We start from the raw sequence: 15533 nt of genomic DNA on the forward strand, positions 1-15533 counted from the left end.
GGGGTCATCACATTCTATCAAATCTAAGATACCATCGAGTATAAGACATCCCGCCATTTTATATGCTCCAAAGAGAAAAAAAAAATTGCCAATTCGGTTGTGACATAGCGACTTAACTATACCCCTCTGAGGCTCCTAGGGCTTAATATCAGAAGACCTGAGTTAGGGTTCTGGCACTGTCCTTTCCAAGTGTGTGACTTAAGTCAATCATTTAAGTTCTCTGAGCCTTGATCTTTTCATATCTTTTAAATTAGAAATAATAATGCCTTTCTCACAAGGTTGAGGATATAACAATGTAAAATAGTACTTTTAAACTGTAAAACTGTTTACAGTTTAAACCTTCTGCATCTTTGGCATTATTATTTTTAAATATATTATCTGCAATAGTAATATTAATATTCTGTTGTTGAAGGCAGGAACTTCTGGATCTAAATTGCACTATTTTACCATATTAAATAATTTTAAAGCTGTTACTGCACACAGCTGCTACTGCTGCTGTCTTTTCTGAGGTGAGTTGTTAATACTCGTCCTCATATGAACTCTAGAGAACACCTACTCCATTAACCCAAAAATATGCATTCAGTTTGGATGAGGGCATTTTTCAGGCCTTGAGGGAAAATATTTCTTTCCAGCATCATTTACATTTTGCTTGTCCAGTTATAAGTTTGAAACATGAACTACACTTTAGACATTCTATTATTAGTCAGTTCTAATTATGAAAGGAATTGGAGTTTCATTTTTTGGAAGAGAGATAATTTACTTACTATCCTTTATTATCAATGCTATTTTTGAAGTGGTCTTATTTTTTCTGCCTTTGTCTTGGAAATCATTTTATGTTACAGTCTGTTCCCCATGTTAGTACCAAGGCATACAGGCTTTTACTTGATTAAATCCTAGATATTGTACACCCTGCAATCCCCTCGATAACTATATTCCTGCCTTGTGGGAGAAATTAAGTCTTGCTTGTCTAGCCGTGCCTTCATACCTTACGGCTACTTGCAGTGTATGTGATTCAAGTATATATCTGAAATACCTTCCTGGAAATGCTCTTCTATGAAAAGGCATATCATGTGGCGGCTGTGGCACTGAATCACACTAGATATTTATTTGTGTTTACTAAATACCGGAAACATGGTGGCTTCCTGGTTTTCACGACTGACAAACTGTATTATGTTTGCTTCCTATGTACCAATAGAGAATCGTAGATGGGTACTATAGATCTGGTATTATTAAATAATTTCAGCACTTTAATTCTCAGGAATTTGTTTAATGAAAAAGGCAAATACCCAGCAGTTAATTAATGTGCAGAGGAGCACTAGGGGCACATGAGGTAGCCCAAGATCCAAGATGACAACAGATAATTGCTTTGTGCTTCTAGACTTTCGGTTACTCATTGACCTAATATGCACATGAATATCAAGTTTAAACATTAATACTGAATTTCAGGTGTTCCAAAAAGTTATTATACACACTGATGAAATTACTAATCTTTTTTTCAAACATGAATATTTGTTCCTTGCTACTCCAAACCTAGTTCAAGCTACTAGCAGCTCCCATGTCAATCACTGTAATAGCCAACTAGTCTTCCTGCTTGCTTCACTCTTGTTACTCTTACAGTCCAGTTTCAAACAACTGCCTGAATGATCTTTTAGAATGTACATCAGATCATGTTACTCCTCCTGCTTAAAACCATCAATGGCTCTTATGACACTCAAAACAAAATCCAAACTCCTCAGTATGGTGTTCAAAGCCCTATATGATCTGGCTCCTTCCTACATCTCTACCCTGGTCTCAACCTACTCTCCTGCTTGCTCATATGTATCAGATACCCAGCCAGGCTTTTTTCTGTCCCTCAGATATGACAAGATTGTTCCTACCTCAGGGCTTTTGTACTTGGCCTGAAAAGCTCTTCCCAAAGATTTTTCTCCCGGCTGGATCTTGGATCAAATGTCACCTCTTCAAAGAGGAGTAGCATCTCCACTTACACTCCCTTACACATCATCTGGTTTTATTATATACGTAATAGTCTTCACTGTCTGGAATTGTTATTTACTTATTTGCTAACGTGTTTGTCCATCTCTGCCCTTACAATTTACCTAAGCAGCTTGATAGCAGGGACTTTGTTTATGCTGTTATACCAGTGCCTAGGTCAGGGTCTGGCCCATTGTAGATATTCAATGAACAGTGAATGAAGTAGTGAATCTAAACAATTACCTTTTCTTAAGTGATATATTTTTTTTTCACTTTTCTTTTACTGGAAATAAAATTGTACCAGAAAAGAAATTTCTTATTTTTCTTGAAGCTAATAATAATTTGCCCACTTAAAATTAAATAACCCAAGCATAGTTTCTGTTCCAGAAATCACTCAAGATTAAATTTGATATATTTTCTTAATGGAACATTATAGCAGTGACCTACTTTCAATTTGCAACAATATAGCAGAATATGCAAGTTTACCACTTTCCTTGAATGGTAAGACACCACAAATATTTACAGTGGTTATTATCTGGCTTTGAATAATCAACTCACTAGAGAACAGGTCCGTCTTACAAAAACAGGTGAAATTGTCTCTCAAATGGCATGAGAATCACACAAGCTATTCCCTTATGCTTGGAACAACTTCCCCAGTTCCAGAAGAAGAAAAATATATAAATAGAATGACTACTTACGGGAAAATAAATACCATAATGCCCATCCTAAATAGTATAGCTGACTTTCACCAAAGATATATGGCTTTTCCTTTGATAAATTCATGTTAGTTAATAAAAATATACTCTGGAGGACATAAGAAAAACGATGATGAGAGTTTGAGACTTAGAATAAGTACAATGAGAAGATGCTATCAAGTCTGAGTTTTGGATCTAAAAGAAAAATTATGAAGGCCTTCAAATGTTGCAGTACTGCATTTCCCCTTTTTCTCATAAAACCTTTTCCCATCTGCCTAAATAACTTCTAATTAGCTTCAGAATGCAAAGACAAAAAGCAGCTATTACTGACATTCTAATTTTAAAAGTTAAAATATTGCCAATTTCAGACAGGAACACCTGAATTGATGTAGGAGACTCATAGACATATATATGTAATCAGATGGTCATTGCTTGATAGGGGAAAAGTTCATCTTTATTTTCAATTGGTTGAGTAAAAATTACATTATTATTCAATTAATTTGTAACAGTTGAACATCCATATTTCTGCTATTAAAAGAAATGCTGTGATGAAAATACTAATATATACATTTTTATGCACATCTCTCTCATTATTTTCTTTGCAAAAATACCAACAGGTGGGATTATCGGTTAAAATATATGACCATTAAACATTTTTTTTAACTTTCAAAAAAACTTTTCAAATAGATATTTTAAAAGCTTTTGATGTATACCACAAAATTGATTCCCAAGAATGTTGTGCCAAGTTATAGTCCCACCTGTAGTGGATGAGAATATTTACTCGCAATTTTAATTAGTGGCAGGCCCAGATGGTTCCTAAATTTGAGGGATTTATTTTTTAATGCCTAATATATGAGTAACTTAAGAAAAGAAAGTGTATTCTCTACAGGAAGACTCCTGCTCCTTGCTTCCTTTTGCTCAGGTATCACTTGGGCCCTCGTGGGTGTAGAAACCTTTATGCCAGCTGCTCATCTCAATCCCGCGAATCTCTGAAGCTTAAGACCCCACTTATCATTATAGTTTTACCCTGGTTTTGGTGCAGAGAGACATTCCTTTCTTGGTTTTTATCTTTTGAACACACACACACAACTTTAAATGTGATATTTGAGAGCAGCAACAGAATGGGGAGGTTTTGGCATGAGATCACTCTACCGTCTTGATCCCAAAGTCTATTCTGAGCCTTGACAGCTGTATTTTCTTGCTTTAATACTGCGGACTTCTTCATAATCATATATTTGTATGTTTATGTATATATTTGTTTATAAGAGCTTGAGTGAAATATGTGTGTGTGTATATATATTTATATATATATTATGTACTTCTCTTTATAAAAGCTTGAATGTAGAGAGCTCTCTAGTCAGACTTGGTTTTTGACTACTGAAAGGATGTGTGGACCCCCGGGTTGTCCTGACTTCAACCCAGGTGTTGCTGGAGTACCCTCTCAAAGCTCAGGCTGGGGGCTGGCCAATGGGGATTTACGTTACAAGTATAAGGATGATGCAACAGTCTGAGGGGAGTGAGAAGCGAGCCAGGACCAGACGTGGCTGTGCAGAGCAACGTAGCATTTGGTGCAGAAGCCACTGTGCCAGGCTCCTTTTACATTTAAAGTTTCCTGTATGCCCCAGTGCGTATCAGATCTGAAGTGAGTCTATGTGCCCTAAAGGACCAAGCCCCAGTTGGCCCTCTGCTTGACAGAGAATTTGTATGAAACCTGAGGATTTCAACAAATGCCATGGACTCACCAAGATAAAAGGTAAAAAGAGTCCATCTCTCCCCTAGTCAGTCTTTGACTGTCTTCATTACCCCTTCAAATCAGAGTGCATTAAAGGGTGCCCTCCTGCCAGGGTGCCCTCCAGTTATTCCCACAACTGCTGCTGTTGTTTAGCTGAGGGTGTAACAAGTTGGCCCTTGGCACTTTCCTTCTTTCTATGTGTCCTATCTGCCCTATATTAAAAAGTTTTGGGGATTTGCCTATAACTGCTAGAACTTTTGAAGGGTTTTACCCTATTTTTATATTCCATTTATCATTTTCATGGAAATCTTGAAGGAAGGTAGATGCCTGTGTTTATGCTGCCAATTTACCAGGAAGTCAGTAAGTTTTCTTTTTATTAAAGACCTCCTATGGGATATCTGGCCAGACAGTGTTTTATTATGCATTCTTCTTAAATAGAACTGCCTCTTCCTGCTTTTGTCACAGAATTATTTTGTCAGTCTAGTGTCAAACAAAGAATACAGTTGGAAACAAGTAGTTATTTCAAATAACGATTACACCAAATCATTACAATATCAACCATGTAAATATTGACGGAGATCAACATAAGCACCTCCAGGGGTTCTAATACTGATTGAAAATGCCGATTCTGTCTACATACTGTTTCACTGGAAGTAATGCCACAGAAGAGACCAAAGTTTCCTTACAGTTAGCAATAAACAACTGAAAGATAAGATGCTGATTCATACATTTAGCCACAGTTTCCTGTGGTGATTTCATTCTAACTCAAAATCAATAGTAAGATTAAATATTATATATTAAAAAAACTCTCATCTCTCATATTTTCAAAGATATACAAGTTGAGAGAAGCTTTAGACAATAATTATTTAATACTTACCATAAAGTAAATTACAATTACTTATTTTAAATTCTAATAATAATGTAGTAGCAGCATTAGCAGCAGCAGCAGCGTCCATTTATGGAACAGATTATACTACCAGGTGCTTTGTTAGGTACTTTACATGTATCTCATTTAATCCTCCAATCCTGCCACTTCAGATATTATGCTCTCCACTTTTTATACGAGGAAACAGGCCCAGAGGTTAAGTAATTTGCCCAATGAAGCTGGATGACTAATTGGGGTGCTCTCTGGGGCACCTGTAGGGAACAAGAGAGATTCTGAGAAGCCCTGTCTACATGGATTCAAACTGCTACTCCAGGTTGCCCCTCTGATTCACTTCCTTCTCCACTGCTAGAGGTGTTCTGCTGAGGGCTGGATGGCAATGTTCGCAATGCTGTAGAAAGTATTCATGTTCCTTGTGATTCTACATCAGGGGTTTTTAAGTTGGGATTCAGAAGCACTCTGATAAATGGATGCAAAATGTGTATGATTGCACATTTCTGGGAAAAGGGAGATTTCAATGGAGTCCATGATCCAAAAAAGGTTCAGAATTGTCTTCTAGATATTCCTCAGAGGCTAGTTTTAAGCTGTAAGACCCAAGAAATCTTATTCTCATTTCCAAGGAAATCCTACAGTATAACATGCTAGAGTGTACTTACAGTAAGAAGAAAGTGGAGGCAATTACCCAAGTGAAAGTTTCAAATTGTCACTTGAAATAACCAGAGAGCCATGGCAAAGGAAATGAGGTGGAGGCTGCAGCTGAATTATCCACCTCATGGCAGTAATTTTCTGCTTTTCATTACATAAAGAAATGGCTACTGCCATTTTAAAGAGAAAGAAAAATGAGCTGAGTCTATCCGAATTATCAAACTTAAAAAGATATGTCATATAAAAGTACTGGGAAAACATGCCAACATTAGCAATTATATTTCTAAATAAAAAGACAACATAGGAACTATTTGCTAGTTATAAACAGCAGAGTAGGTATAATCTTGCAATGGATAAAAAGTGCAGATGGAATTTTTCACTTTTCTTCCAAAGAAGTTCTGCTGAATTTCAAATATTTTCTTTGAATAATCATGTTTGACAAATATAAAGGTTAATGTTAGCAAGGCAATTAAAATTAACGACGGCAATGTCCACTGGGCTATGTCTGTACAGGTGTTTCCCTCTACCCTAACTTAAAAACATCTGATACATAAAAGTCTGAGCTTACACATAATATATGAGGAGTGATTATTTTCATACCTCCTAAAAGCCACAGAATTCCTTTACATAAAGAGTTCTTACAGGATTTTTAAAATATAATTTGACTTTTAAAAATGTTAATAGGTTATACAAAATTGAGTAAAAGTACTCACTGCAGAAATTGAGCAGATACTATTGGATGCATGGTGTCCAATCCTCTATAACGTAGTTCTGAGTCAAAAGTTACCCCAAAGGGTCTTTGAATATGCCCCTATACAAAGGCAAGCCATTTACCACCTGGGACTTTACTCAAAACTTATTATATTGATAGTTAACATAGAATCTTATCTATATTTATATTTATATATATTTGATATCTGGTCTCCAGTATAGGGAAGATTAAGAGGGGCAAACTAGAGGGATAGTGGAACGCTAGAGGCCAGCACAAAGACAGCCAGCAGACAGACTGACATCAAGGGAAGAGACAGAAAATCAGACAAATAAAAAGCGAGTCCAAACCCACGAAGGGGCAAAAGTGCCTGGGAGACAGCATGAGAGAAGGATGGAAATGTCCAATCATTTAAGCCTTCCCCAAGGATCTCCCTGTCTGCTGGGATGCTGGAAGTTACTTAGAGCATTGCCCTGCTTCTCTTTCCAGCCCAGTGCTGAGTCTGGGGTATCCTGTCCCAGATCATTCAGTTCCTTAAGAGAGGTCATCTCTTGGCCCTAGCTTAGGAGTACATGTCTGAGCCAGCAGCTCTGATGAGTAGGGAACTGGTTCAGCTATTCCACAGCCCTTTAATTAATTACCCTGTTGACCGCCCCAGGGTCTGTTCCTAGTTTTCTCTGCTTGTAATCCTGGGGATTTTTCCACGGTTCTACCTAACTCACTGTTTCAGCAGTCTTGTTGTTTATCTTTATTGTGTTTTGGGGTCTTCGTTCAGCTGGGCTGTATCTTCAATCTTATTCCATGTGTTGTATATTATTCAAAACTTTCTCAATGTTGATTCCACCCTTCCAGGTTTCCAGTGCTGTTGTGGATTCATTTATTTATTTTTTTTGAGGAAGATTAGCCCGGAGCTAACATCAGATGCCAATCCTCCTCTTTTTTTGCTGAGGAAGATCGGCCCTGGGCTAACATCTGTGCCCATCTTCCTCTACTTTATATAGGACGCCGCCACAGCATGGCTTGACAAGTGGTGCGCCAGTGCGTGCCCAGGATCTGAACCTGCGAACCCCGGGCCACCAAAGTGGAGCGCGAGCACCTAAGCGCTGTGCTACCGGGCCGGCCCCTGGATTTATTTTTATATTTATTCTTCCATTTCAAAGAGACTTTGGATGGAAGTAGAGGTAAAGACATGTCCTAACCAGCTATCTTCTGTTGGAAGCCATTTTGAGTACATTAAATAAAGCAAATATTCTCCCCCTACATTAACATTTTTATCAATTAGCTATCAATTTTCCTGTAAGTAAACTAAACATTTAACAAAATTAAACTGTCAAACTTGAAATTTCTTCTTTTGTTTTGTTAAATGAATTTTTTTTTTTAAAGTGAAAAAATGCCGAAAACTTACAATCCATATCAAGGATGGCACGAACAGATTTAATAAGTTCCTTCGATTCAAGTGCCAGGGTTGCTGGGATGTTACGTCCATTCCTTCCCAGCGGCATGAGGGAAGTCTGAGAAGCTAACAGAGCTCTTCTTTCACTATGAGAGCAATAAAATAAAGTGAACTTATTACACAATAAATAACAACTATCTTTGCTAAATCTGAATTCCTATTAGTTACAAAGCTGTACAAAAATATTTCTGTTTCGGAATATTGTATTCTTATAGCCATAAACGAAGTAATTCACACAAAACAATATTTCTGTTTTCAATTCTTCTTTATATAATAAATCGGCATATTTTAAAAATTAGGTTGACTTCATATATAAGGAGGAAGGAACAGAAGGATGGCCCAGCTCCTACATTTGTTGGGCTTATTTTGCGAGTGCTTGTGTTATGCTAACATAATGCAGCCTTTCAGTTTTATAAAAATTCAAATTAAGCACTTCCACATAAATTTACTAAACATTTACTGTTCCTTCAGGTCACGTGAAATATAAATTCCATATGTATATTTGCTCTTGAAATTCTCTCTTAAGTTCTTCCATTTGTTGTCCTTAAATCTAAAACAGCCTAGAGCATTTATATCACTTTTTAAAAATGCAAATATCATCGGAAGTGAACGCATTCTGATATAATTAAAAATGCAAAGTTTTACTGCAAAAAACTATCATGCTAAAACTTTTACTTGAAAAGAAATAATTTTAAACTGATGACAACACCATCATTACTTACAACCATCTTCTTAAGCAAGATGGTATTAATTCACAAGGAGAAACTAAAGCATCAATTCTCAAATTCAAATACAGAGCCTTTAATCTGTGTTGAATGACCAAGGCCAATATCCATTATAGAAGATATAGTATATGAAAAAGACTAATCCAAATTTTACTTGTGTTTAACTTTCCAAGACGTGGTGAAAAGTTGCTTGTTTTTGCTTTTTAAAGTTGCCTTTTTCCATAGACCAGTTTAAGGCAAGGACAGGCTACGGCTTTTAAATTGTCATTTTTAACCTTCATTTTTAATACCAAAACTTTTCAATTATTATTCAAGGTCACAATGAGACCTGAGGGGGTGGGGGTGGGGGACACGCCTAGCCCATACAAGGGGAATCCGACTGCTGAGTATTGTAACATCCTCACTGAAAATAATCACCATGGAAAATTCACATAATTATCTTACATCATAAGCAGAATGGATAACAAAAATGTCAGAGTTCTTCATTAGAGGAAATAAAGTATTACGTTAAAATGAGTTTAAAAGTATGCTACTATAGATATTCTTCTAAATTCAAAAAAAATGCTATGTGGGAACCTAAAATATAAGAATACAATGTATCATCTTCATTTATTAAACTGCCGTTTTCATAGAAAGGGGTAGAAATTTGCTATTTTTTCTGCAAGCATACCTTGCTAGAAGTAAAAATACATTGCTAGTGGCAGCTATTAAAAGACGAGGAAAAAAATTGCTTTGAAAATCTATAAACAGGAATCTTTCTTTTGTATATGTCTTTCATCATGTACCAAGATGACCATAAGCTTGCAGTTTGAAATAAATAAATCTTGTTAGTAGGTTTGTAGCTCCTAGTAAGAAATTTTAAATCAGAAACAAACTGTGAATAAAAACAAAATCAAGGTGTATTCTCCAAATGTATTTCTTTTATTTGTCTACTGAATATTGAAAATAAAAGAAATTGATTGGATGAGCATGTTTTGCAAAATTCTCCTTGCCATAACAACTGATATGCTGGGTTGAGACCAACCTTTAGCAATGAACCTCTGACTAGTATAGTAATTTTTATTCACACACAGGATGCTTAAAGAACTTCCAGTTAATCTCATCTTTACAGAATTCCTGACAAAGACAAGGTAGGTGATTCCTACCTCTATTTTAGAGTACCAGGTTACAATGACTGGTTAAATACCGCCAGGAATTTCTTTTATAGAGATGGGACCAAAAAACAACTTGTCCTTGTATCTATTTCCACAAGACATTAAAGAATGACATTCAATAGGAGTTATGTAGCATCTTAAGACTATTTAAGAGATTTTAATACTTTAGTCACAATTACCAGATGAAAAATATAATCACTGGCCATACTCTGAAGAAAGCACTTAAATAGTCTTACCTTAAATTTGATAAAGCAGAATTGTCAGAAAATACTTCTTGAACAGCCTAGCGACAAACATGACAGTGAAGGAGATATGTAAGGTTGATAGTTTTTCAAAATGTCTTTTCTTGCTTAATTAATATTTATAACACCCCCCAGTTAGTGAAGGAGATACGTTAGGTTGATAGTTTTTCAAAATGTCTTTTCTTGCTTAATTAATATTTATACCCCCCCAAATGATTAAAAAGGTGTTTCTGTTAGGTGGAGAAAAAATCAATTACATTAACATGCAATTCTACTCAGAAATATAATAGCTATAGAAACATTTCTTTATAGGGTAAATATCAAATCATGTTTACATAGTATCAACAGTTTTAGGAAAGTGCTCATTAAAACAGTATATATTTGGGAACATGTTACTTGTCTCAATTATTTTCTTAATCTGTATGTTAGTTGGTCTTTTCGTTATCTAGGCAATTTTAAATCTGACTATAAGTCACCATTGCTGTTTTGAGCCCAGAGAATGTTTCTATAGCCACCAAACACCGTGATATTATCTATATGTCATCACCTATACATTTCTTAAAAATGGGTATAAAGTAATATAACAGGAAAATTTACCTCTACAAAACGAAGAAGCTTTTCAGTGGATGCCTCAAAAGTTTTTCGAGCCATTTCCGATTTTCGCAATTGGCAGTCAAGTACTGTGATTCTCTTTCTTAACTCCTGAACACTTTCCTGTACAGAGATATCAAAAGGAGTGTCTTACACATTTCTTTAATTTTATATCAGTGGCTCCTATTTTCAGTTTTTATTAACTAATATGCAACATTACCATATCATTTATATTCTCTCTTACTGTACATATCTTCTGATTTTGGGGAGCACCTAACTAATTGCATACTTAAAAGTTAAACTGAACAGGGATGCTGCAAATTTTATGAGACAAGCTGCATATAACCTTATTGATTCTTATAGTAAAATACATTTAAATTCATTTATGGTGTTTTTTGGGCAACATGGCATACCAGATGTTGACAGAAATACCTACCACTGTGGCACAACCAAAAATGCTGAAGATATACATATATATTTAATGTAATATAATCCAATGTAAAAGCCAAGCTAGCAGAGAGTAAAAGAATCCCACGAAGACAAGCAATAGTGATGCTGCGTGAACCCACTGGAGTAAGAGTGCATAGCAGCATAATTTGCTCTGAGGGTATATGTTGATCTCTGGTGGCCTACAGTTTGGGGTTTCATCAGGCACAAACAGCAAATGGGAGAACTTTAATGGGTGAACTAGCAAGAAACAAACCTCACAGAGGTGAACAGGGTTTTGATTTTGGCTCTGGTGAGTAGGTAAAAAAAGTCTCCCTTGAATAATTGCTAACCACAAGCCCCCATTCACGCAGATTTGAAGTCAGAATTTATGTTACCTCTGTGACTTGTCAATTCATAAGCTGAAAATTTAGTTTAAATTGTCCTAGGCTGGTAGAAGCAAACACAAAACTTCTCTGGATGGATTTTTTCTAAACTCAGATCTCAAAGGATTGTCACATATAAAGACAGCAGACACTGGAGTGATCAGATAGAGACTGATGTTTAATATGTTTTAACAATTAAGAAGAAATTTAAAACATAATAAAGGGATGAGAAACTATCAAAATCCAGATGACAAAAAACATCAATCTTAAAAAAATGTAATCATAATTAAATTAGAAACTCAATGTATGGGTTTGACAAATTAGATACAGTTGAAAAGAGAATGTTGAACTGGAAGACAGAGGAAAAGAAACTCCTCGTAATGGAGCAGAAAGATAAAATGGAAAATATAAAAGGAGGAGAGGAGGTAAGGAGAAAATAGCCAGAAGATATAGCATATATCCAATCTAAATTACACAAGAAAGACCAGAAAGAATGAAAGAGAAATAGCTCAGGATAACAGCTTAGGGTTTTCCAGAAATGGCAAAAGACATTGTTTCTCAGATCAGAAAGCTCAATGAGTCTCAAGCAACATAAATAAAAATATGTCAAGACTTGACTCATCATAGTTAAGCTGAATAAATAAATAAATAAAGAGATCTTAAAATGATCTAGAAAGAAACAGCAGAATTGCAAACAAATTACAGACTGACAGCTGGTATCACAACCATGAAATAAAAACTGAGAAATTAAATGCCAACTTAACATTCTAAACATAGCAAAAATTGTTTCAAGAACAGGAGTTCAATAAAGATGTTTCAGACAAACAAAAAGGGAGAGGGTTTATTACCAATATATCCTCACTAAACAAATTTTTAAAAGATGTACTTCAGGAAGAAAGGAAATAATTCTAGCAAGAAGGTCTGAGATGTGAGAAAGAATGTTGAATAAAGAAAATGTAAGCATGGGGGTCTATCTAAACAAAGGTTGACTGCACAAAATAAACTATAATAGTGTCTAATTTATGGTGTTAAAAGCCAAGAAAGAATTAAAATACAGACAAAAATAGAAATCAAGTAGGAAGAGATGATTGGATTTATGTTCTAAAGTGCTTATAATACTTCAAGGAAGAGGAAAGCTAATGATTAGTTTCTACTTAAAATAGAATGTTAAAATTTCTAAGATAATCATTAAAAATTAGAAACAGAGTGTACAACTTCTAAACCAGCAGAAGCAGAGAAATGAAATGTGAGTTGGGGGACACAAGAGAAATCTGAACCAATCCAAAATAAAAGAAGCAAAAAACAAAAAACAACTAAAAAACATGGGACAAAGAAAATGCACAATATAAGAGGGTGGAAATGAAGCCAAGTGCATTAGCGAATAAGAGTGTAAATGGAGCGATCTTTCCAATTAAAGGTCAAAAATTAGTAAAATGAGGAAAAAAATCCAGCTACATGTTGTTTACCATATATGCAATTAAAATATAAGGACACTGAAAAGTTGAAAGTAAAATCATGGAAAAAATACATAGGTAAATACCAAAACAAAGCTGGTGTAACTATTTCAATATCAATCAAAAAAAACATTAAGGAGAAAAGAATATTGCTAGATTGAGGAATCACAACATTTTCAAAATGGATGATAACACAATTCCAAACTTGTATGCAGCTAAAAACATTACTTCAAAATATGCAAACAAAATTAAAAAAAAGAAACTACAGGGGAGATTTTAACACACTTGCCTGATACAGAAATTAACAGGACTAGAGAAGAACTGGACCCTATAATTCATGACCCTGATCTAGTGGACTATACAAAACAATTTATCAAACAAGTGCAGAATTCTTTTTAAGCTCACTTTGAACATTTGTAAACACTGGCCATATAGTAAGCCATGAAGCAACCATCAACAAATTTTGGAGTTGTGATCCTATAGATTGGATTCTCTGGCCATAATGCAATTAATCTTTCTGTGCCTCAGCCGTGTTTATAAATAAAGACTCAATCATAAATATGCAAAATTCTTCCCAAATTAACCTGTATATTTAATGAATTTTTAGTAAAATTCCAGTAGTTTTTTTTCTTTTGGTGGTACTTACAAGCTGAGACCAAAATACATATAAAAGATCAAAGGGTCATGTAGCCCATGCACTTTTAAAGAAAAAGAACTAGGTAGGGTGATCAGAAATTAAGACTTACTGTAAAAGATATAGTAATCCACACAGTGTGCTATTTGCACAGGAATATACAAATAGACCAATGAAAGAGAATAGAAAGCCCTCAAAAAGATCAACACACACGAAATCTTGATATATGACAGAGCTGATTTTGTAGATCAATTAGGAAAGAAGACACTTTTGAATAAATGGTGCTGGGACAAGTGGTTATTCATTTAGAATAAAGAAAGAAAGAATATAATGGATCCCCACCCCATACAACGCCACAAAACCAATGACAGAAGGATCAAAACTTTAAAACTTTTAGAGGCAAATATAAAAGAATATCTTTATATCTTTGGGAATGGAAGAACTTCTAAAAAGACACATGAGGGAAAAGATTGATTAAGTCTGACTACATGAAAATTAAAGAATATCTTTCACCCAATTCACCATTGGGTGAAAAGGCAAGCCATAAATTCCAGAGAAGATTTTAATAATATATAACTTAATATAGGATTAGTAACCAGAACACACAAATAATCACTACAAATCAATAAGAAGAAGGCAAATAACCCAATGGAAAAATGGTTAAAATCAGGAAGAGAGATTTCACAGAGACACACAAATGGCTAACAAATACATAAACATATGTTCAACTGGCTATCTGGGGCAGGGGGCAAAGCCTTAGAGTATAATGTTGTGGGGTATAAATAACCCCGCCACGGCTAATTTCAAGCTACCAACATGATGTCATTGAACATGGAGTTGAGAAGAGATGCACACAATCAACTCTGTGAGCCAGTACAGCTGGCCCCAGCACATCAGTGGCTCAAAGTCATTAGTAATCAGGGAAATTCAAATTAAACCACAATGAGATATACTTATGACACCTACTAGATTGATAACAATTAAAAGTAAAAGAAAACAAAGGCTCAGCAAGGATGTGGGGTAATTGTAATTCTTATTCACTACTGGTGGGAGTAAAAATTGGTTCAAGCACTTTCAAATAATTAGGCATTACCTACTAAAGTTGATCATATAATCATCATTCAACCTGGCAATTCCACTCCAAGATAGGAACCCAAGAGAAATTGCTACGCATGTGGAGCAGAATATACATACAAAAATGTTTTTAACAACATCATTGATAACAGAAGAAAACAGAAACAATTAGACTGTCCATCAAATACAGAATGGATGAATATACTGTAGTATATCCATTCAAAGGAGTACAAAAAAGCAATGAAAAGACATGAATTAGCTATAAACTTGAAGTAGATGAACTGCAATAACAAAATGTTGAGGGAAAACAGCAAGTCAGAATAATACATAGAGTATACTATATAAAGTTGATAAACAGGCTAAACTAAACAACATACTGTTAAGGGATACATACAGGTAGTAAAATTATCAAGAAAATGGTTAACATTACATCCAGGAAAGTAGTTAACTCTGAGGGCCAGGGGGGATGCAATTGGAGAGGGACATTTGGTCTTCAAAGGTATTAGTAATGTTTTATTTCTTAAGCTGGACATAAATAAAAAAATTAAAAAGGTAAATAAGTAAATAAATAGATAATATAAGAGAAAAATTATAATGAAAAATAACAGCATTGTTACAAAAAGAATCTGTGTCTTAAAAATGAATATTTGAATCTCAATCCTGTAACATCTTGGTCAGTGTCTCTTCAAGCAATCTCAAACAATTAAAAAAAATGTTTCCTTCTCTTTCTCCACTGGTTTTGGGTTGCAAAATGTTGAG

The 15533-nt window shown here is 35.0% G+C and overlaps 1 protein-coding gene across 8 annotated transcripts in view; it reads right to left on the reverse strand.

The window, feature by feature from the left end:
• Positions 1 to 15533, reverse strand: part of STXBP4 (syntaxin binding protein 4) — a 157752-nt gene that overhangs the window by 56742 nt on the left and 85477 nt on the right. For all 8 annotated transcript variants that reach the window (XR_015554701.1, XM_004434744.3, XM_087440954.1 and 5 more), the window contains 3 exons: positions 10807 to 10923; positions 10204 to 10250; positions 8041 to 8174 (listed from right to left, as the gene is read on the reverse strand). Coding sequence is in view for 7 of the 8 variants with exons in the window: in XM_004434744.3 (XP_004434801.1) it covers positions 8041 to 8174; positions 10204 to 10250; positions 10807 to 10923 (298 nt within the window). In the remaining variant the exon portion in view is untranslated. The remainder of the gene's footprint in view (positions 1 to 8040; positions 8175 to 10203; positions 10251 to 10806; positions 10924 to 15533) is intronic.

This window comes from Ceratotherium simum, chromosome 16 (assembly GCF_057802395.1).
Source record: "Ceratotherium simum simum isolate JZ-2026a chromosome 16, ASM5780239v1, whole genome shotgun sequence".
NCBI classification, from domain to species: Eukaryota; Metazoa; Chordata; class Mammalia; order Perissodactyla; family Rhinocerotidae; genus Ceratotherium; species Ceratotherium simum.